Raw genomic sequence first — 25,136 nt, 5'->3', positions numbered from 1 at the left:
GCTAAGGTTACAAAGTCAATCGGTTCGCTTTCTCAATTCCTTCAAACTGAACAGACAAAGTTTGAGACTGTCCGTTCTGACATCTCTGCTGATAACAAGACCTTCTTGTCTTCCCTTGATTCTCGGTTTGAAAAGCTCACAGCTGGTCTTCTCCTCGAAAGGCAACTCCGAGAGGATCTTGCACAACAAAGTGCTCACAATGTTGTATTCAAAGCTGACTTTGCTAGAGCAGAACGTGAGATCTCCTTGCTAAAAACCAAAAGAGTTGTGTTTCGCAGTTGTGCTGGTGATGTTCTGTCCCAACTGCACAACGTGCTTCAAGCTCATGATACTATTCTCACGCTCACCATTCGCAATCATCTAACCTCCAAAATCCTTCCTTCGCTTGAACTCTTACGAGAAATGAAGGGTGTTTTGGAGAGAATTGTTCCTCCTCAACAAGGGGGGGAAGAAGAAAAGCAACATCCAATTCCTCTTAAACCGAAGGTCAAAACCGAACCAAAGGATAATTTAGCTTCGGGTTCTGGTATCAAAGAAAAGAAAAAGCGTGTTATTGGTGAACACGATGATAGTGATGAGGATCAAGAAACCATCTCCGAGATCCTAAAACGTAAAAAGAGGGATGCGGAGATTGATGAAACCCTTCGGGTTGCTAAGGAAGTTGAGGAGAGAGAGAAGAAAAAGAAAGAAGAGGATGATGCACTCAGTTCCAAGAAGATGTTGTTCCCTCCGTGGACAAAGGAAACGCTGATCAAGGAAGCTATAGAGTCTCCAAGCACACTTTGGATGGAACCTATGACTTCTTTTGAATGTGATAATACAAGGGATTCACAGTTCGATATGCCTATCACCTGAAAGGCATTTGTTTTTCATTGCTTTGATTCAACTGCTGAAGTTCCCTCTCCTCATCCTCAGTTAGACCGTGAACTGATCGATTTCTATCTCAAGTTCGGCCAGCCTCGGTATCTGACCTAGAGTGCATAGAAGATTATTATTGTGAAGGTACTGAAGCCATCACCTGCAGGGAAATTTATCAACATTTCTTTCAAGATAACCCAAGGTTCGGTTAACTCGGTGTCGGTTATCTCCCTTGCAGATCTTCCCAACCTGAATCCACATGATTGGATCCTACTCTTCAATATTCTTCTTACCAATGCAAAGGAGTATGGACCAATTTTGGAGCACCTAAAGCGAATGATTGCTTGCTATATTCACGAAGTAGCAAAAATGGATTAAGAAGTGGCCAATGTCCATAAAAAGAAACCGACGGTGAAGCCAACTGCAAAACCAGGAGACGTCAACAAAATGACTCTCGGTCAAATCAATTCTACTCACCTAACGGTTATGTTTACAAGAGCTAAAGGAGAAAAGTTTTTATTTGCTCTGGTAGACAAACACTTGTTCTCAACTGACTACCTAGAGCACATTATAAAATCATTCATCGGTGCAAGGCGAACTCTAAGTCAGATAAGAAGAACTTCACAGACATGCTTCGGTGGTATATTACTTTTAGACAAACTCTTATGGCCATTATATCGGGTGTGTTCAAGACTATAAAGAAGACGGTAGTAGCTCAACCGAACTGAGCTCTCGGCTCCATTGACGCAAAGGGGGGATTGTTGAGTATTATGTGTTGCGTCATGGGCTGGTGTTTTGTATAATTATCGTTTTGTATTGTCACCCTAAACACCTCTACAGTTGAAGTTCTTTGTTGAGCTCTTCTGGGGTGTTAAATTTTAATCATTCGACATCTTTCAAATCATTCTTGTGTTCTTGTTATTTCGTTTATTGTTTATTTGTTTGAATCTATCGATCTTTAAGGAATATTATTCCAACAGTCGGAAACCTGTCTTTTTAGTATTTTTACTTGTTTTAGTCGGTTTAGGTGGTACATACACAAATTTAGGGCCCACCTCACTCTCTCTCTCTCTCTCTCTCTTTTTCTCTCTCTCTCTCTCTCTCTGTATATAGATACACAATATCATCTTCTATATTTCTTTTTATATGCATATCTTATATCTAAATGCATAGAGTTCTAGTGATATGAAGGCTAAACGCATCAACTTCTTATGTAGTCATCTTGTTCCTTAAGACTCTGATTTTTTCTTGGTATAACCAAAACTTAGGCCCATCCCTTCTTCTTCCTGCCGAGCAACACCACCACAAACACCCATTTTTGAGCCGCTTCTACCCTCAAACACCAGATCGGCCACGACGATGGCCAAATCGAAGTTGAAGGCCACCGGAAATCGACCTCCCCACCTCCTTCTGTCAGTGTTTGTAGCCTTTCCATCACCGATCTGTCTCTTTCCCCTTTGTATTCCTACTGGTCGGACCGGAAGGCAACAATCTAGAGGTCACCAGAACAATCCCTATGGCTATTGCTATCGTTTTCGGTCTCTACAATGTCGATTTAAAAGCTTGATCTCCAGAAATCGGTTTCTGTCCCACCCTCCACCTTACCGGTCGACTTCAAAGACAAACACCCCCTTTAAAGCTATTGATCCGCCTTGGCCCTTTTCCTTTCATGTTTTTTGCTAGAAAAATGAGACAAACGAGAGCATGGTCTAATTTCTGTGAGATTTGATTTTGCGATGAATAGGGTTTGATAGAGTAAGGGCTAGTCAAAAGCACCGCCATCAAAGAAGCCTCCTTGAACTCTCCAAATTAAAGAACTCAAACAGAGCAAAATTGATGATGTGGCAAGTTTGGTTAACAATTTGGAAAAATTCAAAGTCAATTCAGGTGAATTGGTCAACAAATGCCAATGTGGCAAAGGGGTAACCGGGTGACTCCTTTACTTTGGCTAAAAGGACTTAATCGGCCCGACAAAAAGCACTTGGTTCCCTCATAAAGTCATCAAAATAGTTTAGGGACTAAAAGGGTAAACCCTACAAACTTCATAGGACGTATGTTTCATTTTTCCTATTTTTTTAATTTTCGTTCGATAATAACTTTTTTCGTATATAGGTTGGGTAAAATTATTAGCATGATATTTCCATATATAGGCTGGGTGAAATTATTAGTAGTATATTGCCTAAATAGTGTAAAGTTGTTTCATATAAAACGATATCAGAATAATAACATAAAGGGTTCGATTACGAATGGTGAATAGAGGAATCCATGTGGTCAAGAAAAAACAACTCCATTGAGGAATTTTAGTAAAACAAATTTTGAAACAGGTAGCATCTAGAGCACCAAGGAAACAAATTGGGTAATGATAATTAAAATCTTTCTTTTGACATAATCCAAAATAAAAAAAGTAGAAAAAAATCAAAGCAGCGCGACTATTCGTGTAATTTGTCATGGACGTTGTAATTAGGGATAATGACTAAAAGGGTAATATATTTTTCGATTTGTACACATTTGGTTATTGAGTTTCTTTTTTGTCCATATTTACCCCCTTCAACTTTTTAAACTGTATACATTCAGTCCTTATGACTAGCTATTCCAGGTTGTATTTTAATTGTCATCGTACAATGAGTGAGATGGAAAACGGGCAACAAGCTGCGCCGCTAAGCCTTTTTGAATGGTAAAGCTAATTCTTTTAAAGAAAACATTCGAAGATCTAGGGGATATAACATTACTATGCTTGATTCGTTCTACTCTTTTAAGAAGCTATACCGCATCTGGTGTGAGGAAACCAAACGTATGAAATGCAAATGGTATGAACACGTGTTGATTTTCCATGCACGATCTCTCATGTTTGGTGACTTTGCATGTGGCTGCTTTTAAAGCAACATGTCCCGCTGTGAAACCCCCAGCCATCGGGCCCACGATAGGGGATACCCCTGTAAGATCTACACATGCGTGTTTTCCTCCGACCCATCCAAAATCAAAATGTCAGCCGGTCTGAGGTTTGACCTTCCTAGCCCGTAAAAATGACTTAATAGGGTAATATATTTCTCACTTTGTACACATTTAATTCTTAATATTTTTGTACACATTTAGTCCTTAATTTTTTTTTGTTGCAAAATAATTCATTTTTGCTTTTATCATTCAGTACTTATGAATGATTTCTTTAGGTTTTTCTCACAATATCTTACGTGGAACAATCATTAATAAGGTGTTTTGGTCTTTTGATACTTATGTCCATCACAATCTTGACTATTTCGTTGCTTAGATCATGTATTCTGAACGTCATAACTTTTTTATATGATCTCGGATTTTAATGATCTTTATATCCATGCGTTGGTATTTTAGTTTACTACAACTTTCCTTTAGATTACTCCCGTTAAAAAGTAATATTTTTTACTTACAATCTTTATATCCATATGTTTTTATGAATTCATGTATGGATGTGTTTTTTTATAAATCCATAAGTATAAATATATATTACATTTTAACGGGAATAATCTTAACGAAAGGTACAGTAGACCCAAAAAACGAACATGTGGATATAAAGATCATTAAAATCTGATATCATATGAAGAAGTTGTGACGTTCAAAACACAAAACCTAAGCTAAACCACAAGACCTATAGAAACCAAGAAGTCGAGTTTGCAATTGACATAATCATCAACGACCCCAAACAACTCATCAATGATTGTCCCACGTAAGATGTTGTGAGAAAAACCCTTAAGAAGTCATTCATAAGTACTGAATAAGTATAAAAACAAAAATGGAATTATTTTGCAACAAGAAAATATTAAGGACTAAGTATGTACAAAAATATTAAGGACTAAACGTACACAAAATGAAAAATATATTACCTTATTAAGTCATTTTTCTCGGTTAACCTGGAGTAACCGGTTATAAGGATTGAATGTGTATGTTTTAATAAGTTAAAGGGGTAAATGTGGACCAAAAAAACTCAGTGACCAAATGTGATTAAATCGAAAAATATATTACCTTTTTAAGTCATTATCCCTTCTAAATATCCACCTGCTCTGCCACTTGACTTTTGAATTTTTGTTATAAGGTAAATCCTCCGATTTGTTTTGCATCTTGTTGTCTACTATTTGGTATGCGTGAATCCTCCAACTACAGCAACTAAACTTGAAATTACAAGTTTGGGTTTTTCTTATAAATTTGGAATTATATATCGGTATCAATCCATCTTTGGTGTGTCTTGGGTTCTGTTTGTATCGATACCCAATAGAAACTTTGAAACTTTTTGTTGTTTTATGGAAATTTAAAGCTATTTAACCTCACAAAGTCGTGTCTTTTAGGGGACCTACAATTTGTTTTACGTACATGATGTATTAGTAATAATTTTTGTTTTGATTAACTTTATAACAATTATTGACTTATTAATGATTTTTATATAAAAATATACTGAAAGTAGGGGCTAATTTTTACTTTTTGCATAGTACTTTCAAAATCAACGGACTAACCCTGACTATTTGGTAGGTTAATTTGAGGAATGACTATAGGCTTTAATTCATAGTTAACTCAACCTGTGATGGGTTCAACTGTAACATCCCATTTTCCAAGAATGAAATTCTAGGGATTTTATGCAGTTTACAAAGCCTACTCAACGAGTTGGGAGGCCCCAACTCGTCGTGTAAAAACTAAGAAGGTTGCGTCAATTATAAGACCTACTCAACGATTTGGAAGGTCCTAACTCAACGAGTTGAAGGCTGAAGATGAAACCCTAATTTTTAGGGTTTTGCACCCTATTTAAAGGCCTTAAATCTCATGTTTGGCCTCCCTTATCATCCCTTCAGTCCAGAGAAACCCTAAATCATGCCTAATCTTCCATTTTAAGTGTGTGAGAGTTTATAGAGTGTTCTTTGGTGTTTTTCTTGAAGGAGTTGAAGTTCGTGGTGCATAGCTGAAGAGAGAAGCTTTAGATCCAATATTTTCAATGTTGTTGTAGCCACTTGGAGGTATAAAGTCGTTATCTTGATCATCCCTTTTTCTAGATCTCTTCATGTGAAAGTTTATGACAATTATTAGTTTATTTTGGGGTCAATCTTGGATTTGAGCATGTCATGAAGCTAAGACTTCATATCTGGACATCTCATGGCCTCCAAAGACTTAAATTTGCCAACTTTATCAAGTCTTGGCCCTCCTTCATGTGCTAAGTCCTTTGATAAGCCATATTTGAGTGTTTTAGACCTCTTGAAGCCATGCATGGACGTAAAGGTAGCAACTTTACGTCGTATTTCAGTCCTAAGTGACCAGATCTATAGGTTGGGGATTTGGTTTTGCTTGGAAGTGTCTGAATGCATTAAGGCTAGGAAAACTCAATGAGTTGCTATGCCAAATCGACGAGTTGGATCGGGTTTTCCCGCCTTTTGGATACTGAGCAAACTCGGCGAGTTGGCCAGGGTTTTTCCCGGTTTTCTGAACACTAAAGGAACTCGACGAGTTGCTAGACGCACTCGATGAGTTAGATCAACATGGACTGTTGACCTTGACTATTGACTCTGACTTTGACCAAGGTTGACTCTAAGGGTATTTTGGTAATTCGGGATTTTGATAGAGTTAGTCACATGGTGATTGTAGGCCGTTGAGTTCGAAGCCGTGATTCAAGAGTTGGATTTTATCAGTCAGCACTACTTGCAAGGTGAGTTTTCCTCACTGTACAAACAGGGTCGAAAACTGTTATGATTGAGTACTGTTATGATCTGTTAGATCGGTATCCTGGTAGATAGGATGTTTCCATGTTGTTATGATATGTTAAATCAGTATCCTGGTAGATAGGATGTTATTATGCTGTTATGATCTGTTAGATCGGTATCCTATTAGATAGTATGTGCCATGCTGTTATGATCTGTTAGATCGGTATCCTGGTAGATGGGATGATGTTATGCTTAGTGATCTGTTAGATTTGCATGTTATCTGTCTTGACTATATGTTCTCTAGTAGCATGTGTTGATGTAGTATGGTTGGGTTGAGACTGGGCTGCTTTGTGCTTCCAGTCAACAAACCCGGTAATTTTTATATATGTACATTATATGTATGTTTATTTGTTATATGTTGGCATGGCTTGTGTGTGTGTGGTTAGGTTAAGGCGGGCATGCTTTTGTGCTGAAGGCCAACATACCCAGGGCGACCCGGATAGAGTAAAGGCCCATCGGGGCGTACCAGTCAGGCCAAAGGCCCGGAGAATGGTCCAGACAGGCTGAAGGCCTAACAAGGCAGACCAGACATGCTGAAGGTTCTAAGAGCAGCCCAGAAAGGTTGAAGGCCCTGTGAGGCGATCCAGACATGCTGAAGGCTCTAAGAGTGGTCCAAATAGGCTGAAGGCCTGGTAAGGCGGTCCAATCATATTGATGACTCTGTATGCATGCTCTTTATTTGTATACGTGTTGTTGTGTTTGTGTGTCGGTGCTATGGGGAAACTCACTAAGCTTTGTGGTTACAGTTTCAGTTTATTGTTTCAGGTTCTTCAGATGTTTTGGCAAGGCGAAGTTGTGACCGTAGACATCCTCGCGTTTTGTACTTATGGTTTCTGGGAAACTCTGAAAATGTGAATGTTTTGAAAACTATGTGTAAATGATTCCGGATTTAAATAAATGTTTTGGAAACAACGGTTTTGTAAACTCTCCTAATAAAAAACATTGTTTTGGAATGTTTAAATTTTACTGAAATTTTGTGGATGTGACATCAATGATCTAATATGTTTTACTGACTTTACCTATAATGTGGATTGTGTGTAGTTTCCAAATGATATGACCCTGGCTGGCTAAGAGTTCATGCTTTGTAGGTTTTGTTATTAGTTGAGTCAAACTAGAAGACAAGTTGAATATCCAAATATATATGTAATGTTTTCGGCAATGTTTTGTTATGTGTTTGAAGGTAATAGACGAGAAGCAGAAGATGTCCCCGGGTTGATGCATCTTATATAATCACAGTTGCCTTATGAAGAAGCAAGTCACACGAGTGTGTTGTCCAAGTCATTGCTTCACGCTTGGTCTACCATCCCTATCCTCGGATTCGTTGTTCGAAGAGGAAAGAGCATGAAATTGGGTATTTCTTTCTAATCATAAATGCTTGTAATTTTTTTAGAGAACTATATTATGCCATTGATTCATGTTATATGCGTTGTTTGCATTACAAAATTGGATACAACATTTTAAACGAATTATTTGTTAGAAATTTTTTATATGGGTTGTGTTTTTCATTTTCAAATTTAGAGTTTTGGTTAATACCTCCTTTTGTTTGTTTTTCATGTTCATATGCTTTCGACTAATTTCTATAACAGATATTGTGCATATTCTTTGTTAGTTTTTTATTATTTTGAAACGTCAAATTTAATCAATTTTTAAATGTATTTATTTAACAAAAGAAACAATACTAATGAAATATATCAAAACTCGAGATTATAGAATATATCTGCATTCAACTTATAAGATTTATTTGCAACCAAAATGAAAGAAATATAAATTAGTGAATTTTATATTGACCAAAGACTTGCAATAATAAACAAATCCATAAATTATACATTAATCCACATAGGCTTAAATTATACATTAATCGACGTAGGCTTAGTCATATATTGACGTTTATTTTATTTAAATGTATCATTTATGTTATGCACATAAGGATCAATCATTTATAGGTATTATTAGAAATGGCAAATAATTTTTTACGCTTTTGGGCATCAGTCGGCACTTTGATGTTGGTTGCCAACCCTACGGTTTCAAGAAACTGTATAATGTACCAAGTAAAATCAATTTGCCACCACTCCAATCCATGTCGAGCTGAATACTCAAATGCATGATGATTGTTATGCCATCCTTCCCCAAAGGCAAGCACTCCTACCCACCTTCACAATATTTGAACAATCATTTATGATAGATTCTTGCTAGTATTGATTATTTAGATATTTATAAACATACCAGTTGTTTTTGGAGAGATCACCGGTATTCCAAGCCTGGTTTCCCCATATGTGACAAACGGAGTTCACAAAAAACGTGATATGGCTAAACCATACCGTTCTAACACCCTGCATACACCATAAATATAGATTAAAAAAATGTTCTTTTTATGAAATTGAAGAGCATTGAAAGCATTTGTTTGCATGTCTCTATCTCATTGGTTCTATATGTGCTTTGTTTTTCTTAGTCGATTAATACATGGAAGAAAATAGAAAAACCTATGAAGATGTTGATTTGCAGGTCTGCAAGTGTATTCGTGTGCTCTCCTCCTTTTCATCCTACAGACAACCCCTTTTTTTCTTCAAATCTAATTTTCAGGTTTGATCAAAGAAAGAAAAAGAAGAACAGGATTGCCATCTTTTGTATGTGTATGTGTATATTTTGTAGCCAACACCCCTTAATCATCTGAACTTTTGGGCACTTCTCAGCTCCGCCTCTTCTCCTCTTTGATGAGGCAAAGGCAGAGGAAAAAATAAAGGAGAAAGAAAAGTAAGCGGGGATCGTGAACATCCTGAAGGTGGTGGATACAGGGGCGGAGCCAAGATTTTGGTATAACGGGCCTAACATCTTAAAGAATTTAAAATATTTTTTATATTAAAATATCATAATAGAGTTTATAAAATTCACAAAAAAAATGATAAAGAAAAAAAAAACGTTTGGATATATATAGGAACGTATCTATTTTTATTAGTATCACTAATGTATTTTTATTAGCATCACTAACTAGATGCAATTGTGTGTAATACAAAAAAAAATCGATGAGATGGTTCTTTTTTTATTCATGATTTACCCTATAATTATAATAAATCAAATTATCAATAATAATTAAATTATTATTTACAAGTTACAAAAAATAATATATGTAATAAGAATTAAAATTTATTTAAATTATTGAACTCTTGGTGATGTAGTTGTGAATCCGAAAACAGTTTCTTTAAACATAATGGTGGAATAAAAATAGGTCCCAACAATCTTAGTTAATCTTTAATTATAAAATCTATTTGCATATAAATAATACTGACGAATTTAGATAAATAGGTGAATTGAGATAAATAGGTATATAATCAATGGCCAATTAAATATAAGAAATAGGGGTGGAGGCAGTGGGTTTTAATTCAGACGTGATCTTTAATTTTGGTCACAACTCTCACCGCCATTGTTATTTATATACGGTAATCATTTATTTTTTAATAATTGAGAGGGGTTGATTATTATTAAGTAATAGATATGGTCTCATTTTGTACATAATATATCTAGCCTTTCAAAAAGTTTCAAAGAAATCAAGGGGCAGAGCTTCCTGCAGCCCCCCAATTCTCTCCGCCACTGGGTGGGTAAAGGCAGCTCTTCACCAACGGAGTTTGGATGGAATAAGAGGGCAGGTGAGGTATAGGCATGTGATGGTGTCAACGTTACCAAGGACGGAAAGAAAGGGGTATTGGGGTTTATTATTATTTTTTATATTTTTTAATTGCACTCAGTTAAAAAAAAATGGATAATGACTTGAATGGGTAACGAACTTTCGATTTTGTTCACATTTAGTCACTAAACTTTTTTTCGTTATCTATTTGCCACTGAACTATTAAAACTGTTCACATTTTACCCTTATGATCGGTGAATGTGAACTGTTTTAATAGTTCAGTGGCAAATAGATAATGAAAAAAAGTTTAATGACTAAATGTGAACAAAATCAAAAATTCGTTTCCCTCTAAAAAAGTTTAATGACTAAATGTGAACAAACTTCCTATTGTATTATGTTTTAGCAAATTATTTATTTTTGTTAAATTATAACAACATTTGTTGATAAAGAAATCTATGAAATAAAAACAAAAAAACAAAAAAAAAAAAAACAAAACCCCGAAAAATATATTAAAAAAAATGAAAAACTGAAACCGAAATAAAAAACCAATGGTTTGGTGTTTTCCAGAATACAACATCAAAATTTCCAATCTGATTTTGGTTTTACAAAAATTCAACTTTCAAATTTCCATATTTAAATCTCTCCCCCTTTTTAAAGTCGAAAAATGATTATGAAACCAAAAAGGGAATGAGAAAGCGCTCAATTCAGAATTTTTTTATCCAAAACTCCCCCTTAACACATGGCATAAAGATTTTGCTTCAGTCCGGAAAATCCAAAAAAATTTCAATTTTTAAGTTCGTTCACGGATCGCATTTGACAAAAATTTGGGTAGAAATTGTCAATTTCAAAATTCTGTCATAGGCGGTCCGTGAACGAAGCTGAAAATTGAAAATTTTTTGGATTTTCCGGATTTAAGCAAAATGTTTATGTCATGTGTTAAGGGGGAGTTTTGGATAGAAAAATTCTGAATTGAGCTCTTTCTCATTCCCTTTTTGGTTTTATAATCATTTTTATTATAAAAAGGGGGAGAGATTTAGATATGGAAAGTCAAAAGTTGAATTTTTCATATTATGCGGACTTGAAGACCGAAGTGACCTCGAGTATTTGAAGTTTATGAAATAATCCGATTGGAGATTCGGAAATGATTTCGGTTCATGATGGGTTTGGACTTATTGAAGATTTTTGGAGTGCGCATAAATGCTCAAATTTTGGGTAATTTTTTGGAGAATGAGAAACTTCTAATTACCCTTTGATGCTCGGTTTGTATGGTCTCACATTCTAGAACACAGATTGAAAAGTCATGGAAGAATTAAAGATTTGGTGTTCATCTCTACATGCGTCACATTTGAGGCTCGATTCGTGAAGTTGCTCGAGTTGGGATGATTTGAAGCAGGTCATCGATTCCTAACTTTGAGGGGGAGAATGTTGGGTACAAAGTTATCCATGTATGACTTTGTAAATGATTTGACTTTTGTAGACCCACTTGCATGTGGTAAAGTAGCCTTGTGACATAGGAGAGAGAGAGAGAGAGAGAGAGAGAGAGAGAGAGAAAGAGAGATACATATAAACACCTCTATATAAGGTGGGTTCATATCATATACAGAGGTGTGCTTGAGAGATGTAACATTGAGAGTGTTAGTGTGTTAATTATATAGATTTAGATCTAGATATTTTTTTTATAAACACCTTTCATAATCGAATGCATCTCTTAAACACCCAAATCACCGTGTTCTTTGTATGTTCTTTAATTCTGGATGTCAAATCAGTGGTCATAATTCACATCGATGAGAATGATTCATTTTACTATAAAACCAAAATCAGATTGGAAATTTGATATTTTATTTTGGAAAATACCAAACCATTGGTTTTTTATTTCGGTTTCGGTTTTTCATAGATTTCTTCATTTTCTAGAATTTAACAAAAATAAATAATTTGCTAAAACATAATACAAAAGGTAGTTTGTTCACATTTAGTCATTAAACTTTTTTAAAGGGAAACGAACTTTCGATTTTGTTCATATTAAGTCACTAAACTTTTTTTCATTATCTATTTGCCACTAAACTATTGAAATTGTTTACATTTTACCCTTATGACCGATAACAACCGGTCATAAGGGTAAAATGTGAACAATTTCAATAGTTCAGTGGCAAATAGATAACGAAAAAAAGTTTAGTGACTAAATATGAACAAAGTCGAAAGTTCGTTACCCTTACAAGTCATTATCCCTAAAAAAAATTACAATTTTATTTTATATGTATAATGGAAGAAATCACCCATGTAAAAAAATTAGAACCATCAGAACCATTGTCGTAAAAATCTCTCTATTCTAATAAATTAATAATTTTATTATTTTATTGACAAGTGTTATAATATTAAAAATCATCATATTTTCTAATAAATGAATGTTTTTTTTTTCTACTTGTTACACTCTCATTCAATTTTGTCAAATGTAATTTTATAGTTATTTTGAATTAAATTCTAATATTTTAATGTAATAATTACAATAAATATAATAATATATTAATATCAATTTCATTAATTAACTTACATTTTAATTTAAAAATTTCCAAAATTCAAGCTTATTAACTTCTTTTATTTATTTAAATTTAAAAGATAAAAAATATTTTCATTATAATAATTCATTATTTTTTTATTTTCTTATAAACTCAAAGTTCTCAAATATTTTGATCCTTATATTTAATTTTTTTAATTAAATTAACCCATGTATCACAATTAGTTAATGTTATATGTCACCTATTATGTCACATATCAACCTATTAATTCTCAATTTAAAATTTAAAATTTTAAATTTCTCACTCTAATTACATTAAATTAATAATTGATTCTTCATTTCAAATTTCTAAATTTAAATTTCACACTCTAATTACATTAAATTAATAGCATTAAAATAAAAAATAAATAAAATTAATATATATGATAAGGTGATATAATTTCATATATTTATTTAAATCAATGATTATCATTTTATATAAGTAAAAAATATCTCTTACTTAATAATTTATTTAAAATAATTTATTTGAAATAATTGATTAATAATTTTGAGTTTTTACTATAAAGAATAAAAGAAATCACTCATGTAAGACGAGATTATAATCATCGGAACCACTGTCACAAAAATGATAAAAGATTATAACCATCAGAACCATTGTCGTAACTATAACTGAAGTAGTTAATTTTTATAAACATTTGTATCATTTACATAATTTTGTCTTAATAATGTATAAAACAAAATATTAAAACAAATTATAGGTGCAAAAGTCATCTTAGACTGTTTAGGAATGAATATTGAAATAAAAAATCAAAGATAGTGACAACCTTGGATGTTTTTAAAAGTTTTACTATATTTGCAAGTTTAGGTATATCATTCATCGTATGAGAAAGAAGATATTACGATAAAAACATAAATGTATATTACCACTCTATTGGTATTAATACACTTATTACGATAACAATTCATATTTATTATTTTACGATATCTCGCGATCATTTATTTATAAACTTATCGATGTCAACTATCATAAGTCTCTTTATCACTTCGAAAAATTCTATTACGAAAATTCTTAGAATTCTGAACATAAAATTTTCTAAGCCAAGGTCGGCAACAGACCTTAAACTTTCTCAAATAATAGCAATTATAGATAAGCACCCTAAGGCATGCTATATTCATTTATCATTTAGCACATATTAGAATATAAGACATATCTCTTCTTAATATTCTAGTGCTTGACTCCATTAGGTATTCAACCTAAAATATACCAGATACATATCGTATCATCTTTACTTAACAATTTTTGTTTAAGCTTAGAAATTCTCAAAATTCCTAGTTCACTTAAACTAATTTTCCGAAAATTCTGAAGTAACTTAAAATCTTAGAATACTAGGGTTTATCATTACCCAATCCCCCACTTAAGTACTTCCTATGGTTTGTATCCATATATTTATGATGAATCCGTTCATATATTGAACTTCCAATAGTTTAAGTCTAAATACCAATCCGTGGTATTTAGTTCAGTTAAACCACTGCTCTGATACCATGATTGAAAGACCCCAACTTTCGTATTTCTGAAAGACCCAAACTTTCATACTATTCCAACATTATTCTTAAGTTACTTCCTCAAAACATGCTACATGCATATTTATAAAACAATATTTTATATTGATAAAGTGATTACAAAAGATTGGATACAAACCGACTAAGTTTTATTACATTTTATATCTACCCAGGAATCTACTATTCATATACATACTTGAACATTTAAAATACAGAGAAATAGTATTAACTATTCTAAATCTTTCAGCACTATAAAACTATATTGGATACTCATCACCTGCAATTGTTAAACATTGAGAGGGATAAGCAATAACGCTTAGTGAATTCAATAAATAGATACATTATAATCTTATGCCTTATATATACCAATATGACAGAAGCAAAAGGGAACAAGAACAACAATAGCATATGCGTATCATATGTCAGGCTTTCAATATCAACTCAAGATTTGATTCAAAGATTTACAATCAATGAGACATAACGATTTTAATACTTGATATGCATCAATAAAGATTTGGCCCAAATGGCACAGAAGACATATAATTTCTGATTAACATTTTGGTAGATTTCAGGTTTATAGCCATGTCTAACCATTTGCCAATAGCATAGAATATAGTTCATTCTCTTACGGAGTCATGCTCTACATGGTCAGAGACTACATGCCAGTCCTATCTAACCTTCTGCCAATGTCATAGCATAGAAGTCATTCTCTTATGAGACATGTTCTACATGGCCAGAGGCTACATACCAGTACCACCGTGAATCTAAGTCCTTTCACTGATCACATGGTCAAAGGTATAACTTTGCTATTAAAAATAGCGAATAAAAATAACACGGGAAAATAACTCAGAGTAATAACACTGAAAAGCACATAGCACATATAACACATAACATACAATTGTTCCTATATATTGAACTCACCTTGAATTAACCGGAGGTCGAAATAATAATTGGGGCAACACTTCAGCTCTAAATATGACTTTCGTCGTTGAAAACCGGGAGTTTTTTTGAAAACCAGGCTCTGCGAAGGTAGAGTTTCGAAACCAAAAAGATAAATTTTTCGGGTTTCTCGGGCACTTAGTGGCGTATTTCAAGGGTTATAATCGATACCGGGGCTTCGGGGAATTTTAATATGAAGAAAATATGGAAAAAGGGGTAAAATATGGCAATTTTTAAAGATTACCCGGGAAGGCTCGCAGCCCTCCTTTTATAGGGCCGAGGTTCGGATGGTGCGTTGGCAGAAGGAACATGTGGCACCAGGAGGCGAAGGCAGAGGGCGAAGCAGTGAGGCTCAGACGCAGCAGCTGGCTCGGATGCAAGGGTCGGACGCCAGACGTCGCGCATGCGAGGCGGCCAGGTGCGAGACTTAGAAGGGTGACACGGGTCGAGGCGCATCGGAAGCTGGTTGGGCCGCGGCTTCGGACGAATCGGAAGGCAACACGCGTCAGATCCGGGAAGCTGGTTATCCACTTATTTCTCAGTTTTTGAGCCAAAATCTTCTAAAATCCATAACTTTCGCATACGGGCTCCGTTTTTAAGTTCTTTATATGTACGCGTAGGTAAAATACGCTCTACAACTTTCGTTTAGACTTCGTCGGCTAATTTCGACTTTAATTTTAATATTATTATTTTTAACAGACTGTGACAGGAAAATCCGTTCAAAATTCATAACTTCTTCATCCGACATCCGTTTTCATCAGACTTTTTACCGTTGTACTACTAATGACGTGACCTTCAATTCTCGTTTAGGTTGTGTCGGCTAAAAATCACTCGATCTAAAATTCGAGTTTTTAGCTGAATACTGCTAAGCTGAAACTTCAAAAAATCATAACGTCCTCATACGAAGTCAGATTTTGGCGTTCTTTTTATCGAACTTCTCGGTTTAACGAATACTACGACTTTCATTTAGATTACTAAGGCTAAAAAGTATTTTATCAAAAACTCACTTTTTACGTCATTCGGCGTCGTGCCGGTTTTGTTGCGGATCTTCGATTGGTCATAACTTCTTCGTTATAACTCGGATTTCGACGAGGTTTTCGCCTAAACACTTCTAACGAGATTCTCTACAACATCAAATAATAAAATTTTACTTATTTCAAATTTTATATTTTTGCTAAATTTTCATTATTTGGCTATTAATTGGAATCTCATAAGACTTCCAATATTTTATGAGTGATTCTAAACATAGTTTTACTTCATTTCTAGTAAAAACTATCTGTTAGAACTCAACACTCAATTTTATTCACTTTTAATAACAACAATACACAATTTTAGAACGTGTATGTCGCAAATACCTCCTCCTTTTGAGGATTTCGTCCCCAAAATCATAACGATTAAAACAATTACGGATACTTCACTCTTATTTCATTCTTATTTTTCCCAAGCATAATTTGAGCCTCGATGGTGTTTCCTCTTGAGAAGTACCAACTTCACTTCTTTATTACGTAGATTAGTCGTTCTTTCATTTAGGATCTCTTCTACTTAACTTATTATCCAGTTTCACCTCAGATAAATGGAACTGTCTCATCATAATTGCTCAAACATTTATGTAAATAACTCACATGAAACACATCATGTATACTTGACAAATCTTCAGGCAATTCCAAGTAGTATGCTTGCTTACCAACCGTTCTTTCTTCCAAAGTAGCATAACGCCTTTTCATGAAATACCTTCAGTGTTACTAAATCATCCACCTGGAATTCTACGGTTCGTCTCCTCTTTTCTACATAGGACATCTGTCGATCCTGGGCCGCTTTCATTCTTTCTTGGAAAATTTGTATCTTGTCAGTGATGCCTTGAATCATTTCAGAGCCTCCAAAGATCTTCTGTCCTACGTCATGCCAACATATTTGAGTATGACATTTACGCTCATACAGTACTGTTTATACCTTCAGTATATTTTCTACTGTTTGGATTGCTCTCTTCTCCTTACCATTTATCTGAGGATGATAAGTTGTACTAAGAGCAACTCGAGATCCTAATTCATGCTTCATTCTCGCCCAAAAGTGAGAAGTGAAACGAGTATCACAATCGGAAATAATCTTTAGTGGTGCACCATATCTCGCCACAATTCCGTCCAAGTATACTTGCGCGAATTTCTCTATTGGAGCATCTTTTCATAGCACAAGAGTTCTGTGTGGTTCTTTGATAACCAATCTATGCCGAAAATAATATCAAAGTTGGGCAAGGAGATAGGAATTAGGTTAACATGAAGATTATAACCTTCAATTCCTATGGTACTATCTCTATAGACTTTATCAGCAAGTAATGATATACTTCCTATGTCATTTATATGACATGATTGGACAATTGTGTAACAAGTAATCTGAAAAGAATGTGTCTATAAGGCACGAAAGAATCTGAGGCATTGAAATCAAATAATATGTGAGCAGATCTAGAGTTTACGAGAAAATTACTAGTCACAACATTCGAGTCTTAACTTACTTCCTTTGTGGTAATCTAAAATGTACTATATTTAACTTTTGATTTTCCAAACGATTGTCAAATTCTTCAAACTTCTTAGTTACTAGCGGTGTTCAAACTTGCACCCGCTCATCATTCTCTATTGGGCCTTCGATCCCATTCTTTGAGTTAAAACTAAATTTTCATTGCAGACTCCAGCTTCTTTTTGGTTTATAGACTAAACCCAAGATATTGTTTTTACTTTTGCTACAACAACAAATCGAATGGTCATATTCTAATGAGTTTCAATTGCATAACGTAAGAGACACACAAAGAACCAAACTCTCGTCTTCCTTCATGTTCTAATGTAATATAATCATATTCTAGTATGTAGCACTTCTTGCTACAAAATTATTTACTATAACAGTGATTGCGATACTTCTATTGATTGCCTTGATTATCTTTCATTTCAATCTCCTGGATTAGTTCGGATGTTACATCGATCTTGGTTCTCTGAACCATGTAACATACTTGTCTATTTCAGACTCGGTTTGATATGACCACTAATGTCGTAAAAACAATCATCTTCTAAGTCATTACCGAAACGATGGTAACGATATACATGAATAAAATGGAATCAATTACTAGCTCCTTGGTAACCTTGTGACTTTCCCTGATCTAAGTGTGAGTCCTGTGCTTCCAATAGTATAGGCCTCTACTACTATTCACACCTACTCATACTCGTCCCAAGTATTGTGTTGCAGTTCCCAAGTTACTGTTCAAAAGTTTTCACAAAGCGACTTATCACACATGAATGTGTTCAAACAAGTACATACAACAATTTCCTCTAGACTCAATTAAGGATTTCACGTTTCTATCAAACATATCTTGGATTTACTATATTCGCCTTGTAGGAATCTTCTCCTGCATATGCTTGATCTAGCATATTTTAATACTTTTCCTAGGTTAATAGGAATTTCACTTCCAAATTCTTTGTATAAATCCTTTCTCGGGTAGTGTCTACTCTGTAAGATATGCAATACCTAAATTTACTCTTGTAGCATGAAGACAAAGGGTTTCCAAATACCTGCATCATCTCTTAACTCATATAATTCACCATGCACATTTTTTTTATTTCATTATTCTTCCTTGTCATCGTCATTCTTGTATATGAGTAAGTCTTCTTCTCTTAGGTGTATTCCTTTAAGTCTACTTCATAGGAGTCTATCCTAGGAAGTATGCAATATGGTTGCATCTCAACAAGCTCTACTAGCTTCAACTTGGTTCTCTGTTAATTACTGACTACAACATCTCTTCTCATACAATATTATGAGTGTATTGCTTCTTCAACTAAGCATTCTACCTTACTTAAACAAGTAAGTTGCTTAGCATTTTACCACTAAATGACTCAATTCACCATCCCAATCTTGTATGTTAAAGTCGGATTAACACACAATGAAACTTCTATAAGGATGGGATAGAAGTCAATCATCACTTAGTATTATTAAATACTAAGTCTGAACATCTTTTATAAGGTTACTACTCAAACTACATACTATATCACAAATTCTTGGCCTATTGAGTCTGAAAACTTCATTAGCCTTTCTTTTGATCTTCATTTAATTCTTCTAAATCTTGCACAACATTAATTGTGATACTGCCGAAGTACTGATCACCATCTTTGGTTCTTTCGACTCTATTAAACAATCACTTCTTCAATCTGTATAGCGGTGGAACAACTTCGTGGATCTGCACCAACACATTTATCTTACCCAAAAGTGTTTCAAACGCACATCTTTCTTCCAAAGTTGTTATTATATATCAAACATACTTTAAATGTATATTACCACTATATTGGTATTAATACACTTATTACGATAACAATTCATATTTATTATTTTACGATATCTCGCGATCATTTATTTATAAACTTATCGATGTCAACTATCATAACTCTCTTTATCACTTCGAAAAATTCTATTACGAAAATTCTTAGAATTCTGAACATAAAAATTTCTAAACCAAGGTCGGCAACAGACCTTAAACTTTCTCAAATAATAGCAATTATAGATAAGCACCCTAAGGCATGCTATATTCATTTATCATTTAGCACATATTAGAATATAAGGCATATCTCTTCTTAATATTCTAGTGCTTGAATCCATTAGGTATTCAACCTAAAATATACCAGATACATATCGTATCATCTTTAGTTAACAATTTTTGTTTAAGCTTAGAAATTCTCAAAATTCCTAGTTCACTTAAACTAATTTTTTGAAAATTCTGAAGTAACTTAATATCTTAAAATACTAGGGTTTATCATTACCCAATCCCCCACTTAAGTACTTCCTATGGTTTGTATCCATATATTTATTATGAATCCGTTCATATATTGAACTTCCAATAGTTTAAGTCTAAATACCAATTCGTGGTATTTAGTTCAGTTAAACCACTGCTCTGATACCATGATTGAAAGACCCCAACTTTCGTATTTCTGAAAGACCCAAACTTTCATACTATTCCAACATTATTCTTAAGTTACTTCCTCAAAACATGCTACATGCATATTTATAAAACAATATTTTATATTGATAAAGTGATTACAAAAGATTGGATACAAAACGACTAAGTTTTATTACATTTTATATCTACCCAGGAATCTACTATTCATATACATACTTGAACATTTAAAATACAGAGAAATAGTATTAACTATTCTAAATCTTTCAGCACTATAAAACTATATTGGATACTCATCACCTGCAATTGTTAAACATTGAGAGGGATAAGCGATAACGCTTAGTGAATTCAATAAATAGATACATTATAATCTTATGTCTTATATATACCAATATGACAGAAGCAAAAGGGAACAAGAACAACAATAGCATATGCGTATCATATGTCAGGCTTTCAATATCAACTCAAGATTTGATTCAAAGATTTACAATCAATGAGACATAACGATTTCAATACTTGATATGCATCAATAAAGCTTTGGCCCAAATGGCACAGAAGACATATAATTTATGATTAACATTTCGGTAGATTTCAGGCTTATAGCCATGTCTAACCATTTGCCAATACCATAGAATAGAGTTCATTCTCTTACGGAGTCATGCTCTACATGGTCAGAGACTACATACCAGTCCTATCTAACCTTCTGCCAATGCCATAGCATAGAAGTCATTCTCTTATGAGACATGTTCTACATGGCCAGAGGCTACATACCAGTACCACCGTGAATCTAAGTCCTTTCACTAATCACATGGTCAAAGGTATAACTTTGCTATTAAAAATAGCGAATAAAAATAACACGGGAAAATAACTCAGAATAATGACACTGAAAAGCACATAGCACATATAACACATAACATACAATTGTTCCTATATATTGAACTCACCTTGAATTAACCGGGGGTCAAAATAATAATTTGGGCAGCACTTCGGCTCTAAATATGACTTTCGTCGTTGAAAACCGGGAGTTTTCTTGAAAACCGGGCTCTGCGAAGGTAAAGCTTCGAAACCGAAAAAATAAATTTCCTGAGCTTCTCGGGCACTTCGTGGCGTATTTCAGGGGTTATAATCGATACCGGGGCTTTGGGGAATTTTAATATGAAGAAAATATGGAAAAAGTGGTGAAATATGGCAATTTTTAAAGATTACCCGGGAAGGCTCGCAGCCCTCCTTTTATAGGGCCGAGGTTCGGATGTTGCGCTGGCAGAAGGAACACGCGACATCAGGAGGTGAAAGCAGAGGGCGCAGCAGCAGGGCTTGGATGCAGCAGCTGGCTCGGATGCGAGGGATGGACGCCAGACGTCGCATATGCAAGGCAGCCAGGTGCGAGGCTCGGAAGGGTGACACGGGGCGAGGCGCGTTGAAGCTGGTTGGGCCGCAGCTTCAGAAGAATCGGAAGGCAACACGCGTCGGATCCGGGTAGAGCAGATACTATTCATGCGAGGTGACGTGGCTTAGTGTTGACCATGCGAAAATTTCCGATATTATCCACTTATTTCTCGGTTTTTGAGCCAAAATCTTCTAAAATCCATAACTTTCGCATACGGGCTCCGTTTTTTACGTTCTTATATGCACGCGTAGGTAAAATTATGCTTTACAACTTTAGTTTATACTTTGTCGGCTAATTTTGACTTTTATTTTAATATTATTATTTTTAATAGACCGGGACAGGAAAATCCGTTAAAAATTCATAACTTCTTCATCTGACATCCGTTTTCGTCAGACTTTTTACCGTTGTACTACTAATGACGAGACCTTCAATTCTCGTTTAGGTTGTGTCGGCTAAAAATCGCTCGATCTAAAATTCGAGTTTTTAGCTGTCTACTGCTAAGCTGAAACTTCGAAAAATGATAACTTCCTCATACGAAGTCAGATTTTGGCGTTCTTTTTATTGAACTTCTCGGTTTAACGAATACTACGACTTTCATTTAGATTACTAAGGCTAAAAAGTAGTTTATCAAAAACTCACTTTTTACGTCATTCGGCGTCGTGTCAGTTTTGTCGCGGATCTTCGATTGGTCATAACTTCTTCGTTATAACTCGGATTTCGACGAGGTTTTCGCCTAAACACTTCTAACGAGATTCTCTACAACATCAAATAGTAAAATTTTACTTATTTCAAATTTTATATTTTTGCTAAATTTTCGTTATTGGGCTATTCATTGGAATCTCATAAGACTTCCAATATTTTATGAGTGATTCTAAACATAGTTTTACTTCATTTCTAGTAAAAACTATCTGTTAGAACTCAACACTCAATTTTATTCACTTTTAATAATAACAATACACAATTTTAGAACGTGTATGTTACAAAATATTACTATCATTTTTCTAATAAGTGTCCTAAGTGTTGGTGATTGGTTCTCATCAATATTATTTAAGTGTAATGGGCTTACTTTGTTGACCAAAGGTGATCTTGATAAATATTAAACAATTATGGAAGGTGTAGAGTACACACTTGTTTAAGTTTGATCAACTTTTCAAAGTACACTGTCATCTAGGGGCGAAGCCCCTAAACGAACGGGGTCCGGGGGCAGGGTCTCTGGGATTACACTCAGTTTTTATAGTTTATGACAGTTTGAAACTGTCATATGACAGTTTACAGACAAAGATCATAAATTCAGTTTTGGTCTCATTTTTCTGGTACAGACGAAACTATCATCAAAGCATTCTAAATTCTTGTCTCTCTAAGTCTTATCCGATTAAAGAATATTGGGAGTACCACCCAAATTCTTTAATCTGAAATTGTTTTACACAATTCTAAGAATTCCAAGCCTTAAGTGGTGATTCTGTGAAGGAAATGACTTGTAAGTTTGAAAATTTGAACAAGTTTCAAGGGAAAGATTTTCGTAGATGGCAGAAGAAGATGAAGTTTCTCCTTATCACTCTGAAAGTGGTGTATGTTCTGAGTGCACCCATGCCAGTCTTACCATAATCTGTTGAAGATGAACCTTTGGAGGCAACAACAAGAAGATCAAAGTGGGAAAATGATGATTACATATGTCGTGGTCATATTCTCAATGGTATGTCTGACTCTCTTTTTGATATCTATCAAAATTTCAAATCTGCAAAAGAACTATGGGATTCTCTTGAATCCAAGTATATGGATGAAGATGCTTCTAGCAAGAAGTTTCTTGTCAGTAACTTTATGGGTTACAAGATGATTAACTACAGGCCTGTTATGGAACAATACCATGAAATGTTAAGGATCCTGGGACAGTTTGCTCAACACAATCTGAAAATGGATGAAGCCATTATTGTGGTTGTGATCATTGACAAACTACCCCCTTCCTGGAAGGACTTTAAACACAATCTGAAACATAACAAAGAGGAAATGACTTTGACTCAACTTGAAAGCCATTTACGGATTGAAGAGTCCTTAAGGACTCAAGAACTCGATAAAAATCCCAAAGGCAAGAACCAAGTTGGTTCCTCTTCTGTGAACATGGTGAATGGAGAAGGGTCAAAGAATCAAAAGAAGTCTAATGGAAAAAGGAAGTTTAAAGGAAAGGATAACAAGTCTTCCAACAAGAAGGATAAAGTGGTGTGTTGGAATTGTAACAAACCAGGTTACTTCAAGAGAGATTGTCATTTGCGTAAAGTGAACAAGGATGGTGCATGACAAAGTGGATCCAAGGATCCAGAAAAGCAACAAGGTCAGAATTCTATTTTCATGCCGAATTTTAACTATATTCAGAATTATATTTCTATGATTTCTGAAACATTTTATGTGCAGGATGATAATGTTGCATGGTGGGTTGATTAAGGAGCAACAAGTCATGTTTGCAAAGATCTATATTGGTTCAATAACTTTCAACCAATTGATGATGGATCTGTTGTGAAAATTGGAAATGTTGCAACTGAACCAATCAAGGGCATAGGATCTATTTTACTTACTTTTACTTCTGGGAAATGTTTGTGTTTGAACAATGTTTTATATGTTCCAGGGATTCGTAAGAATCTCATGTCTGAAATTGTATTAAATAATTGTGGTTACAAACAAGTATTAGAAAGTGACAAGTATATCTTGTCAAGACATGGTTCTTTTATGGGATTTGGATATGTATGTAATGGAATGATTAGGCTAAATATTAATTATCCTTTTATTGATAATTCTGTTGCATGGCTTCTACTAGTACTAGCAATAATTTTAATAAATATGAATTATGGCATGCTAGACTAGGACACATTCATTACAAGAGATTAAAAGACATGTCTAAATTGAGTTTAATTCCAGCTTTTGATATGAAAAATAATGGAAAATGTAAAACATGCATGCTAACTAAAATCACTAGACAACCTTTCAAAGATGTTGTTAGGGAAAGCAAGGTGTTGGATTTAGTACATAGTGATTTATGTGATTTCCATGCAACACCTTCCCTTGGAAACAAAAAGTATGCTGTTACTTTTATTGATGATGCATCTAGATATTGTTATGTCTATTTGCTACATTCTAAGGATGAATCACTTGATAAAGTTAAAATTTATAAACAACAAGTTGAGCTTCATAAAAATAAATTAATAAAATTCTTGCGTACTGATAGAGGTGGTGAGTATTATGATCCAGTTTATTTTGAATCAACTGGAATAATATATCAAACCATAACTCCTTATACACCACAACAAAATGGTGTAGCTAAAAGGAAGAATAGGACTTTGAAAGAAATTTTTAATTCCATGTTGTCCTATTATGGATTAAGTGAAGGGTTTTGGGGTGAGGCAATGTTAACTGCATGTTACATCTTGAATAGAACTCCAAATAAAAGGAGTAAGAATACTCCTTATGAAATTTGGTGTGAAAAGGCACCAAATTTGAGTTATCTCAAAGTTTGGGGTTGTAGAGCAGTTGTAAGGCTCACTAAACCCAAAAGGAAAACGTTGGGTGAGAGAGGTATAGATTGTATCTTTATTGGATATGATGAGGATTCCAAAGCATATAGATTCTATGTTTTAGAA

At 34.3% G+C, this 25,136-nt stretch overlaps 1 protein-coding gene across 1 annotated transcript in view; it reads right to left on the bottom strand.

Annotated features, from left to right (window-relative positions):
- Positions 1-8,364: 8,364 nt before the first annotated feature.
- Positions 8,365-25,136, bottom strand: part of LOC145052752 (delta-9 acyl-lipid desaturase 1-like) — a 48,805-nt gene continuing 32,033 nt past the window's right edge. Inside the window, exons 4-5 of the mRNA XM_079000622.1 lie at positions 8,793-8,899; positions 8,365-8,719 (exon numbers count right to left, since the gene is read on the bottom strand). Of these exons, the coding sequence (XP_078856748.1) occupies positions 8,503-8,719; positions 8,793-8,899 (324 nt within the window). The 3' untranslated portion in view covers positions 8,365-8,502. The remainder of the gene's footprint in view (positions 8,720-8,792; positions 8,900-25,136) is intronic.

Source organism: Lactuca serriola, chromosome 5 (genome assembly GCF_051521515.1).
Source record: "Lactuca serriola cultivar US96UC23 chromosome 5, Lser_US96UC23_V15, whole genome shotgun sequence".
NCBI classification, from domain to species: domain Eukaryota; kingdom Viridiplantae; phylum Streptophyta; class Magnoliopsida; order Asterales; family Asteraceae; genus Lactuca; species Lactuca serriola.
The sequence above is the reverse complement of the archived record's forward strand: the minus strand, read 5'-3'. Positions and strand labels throughout refer to the sequence as shown.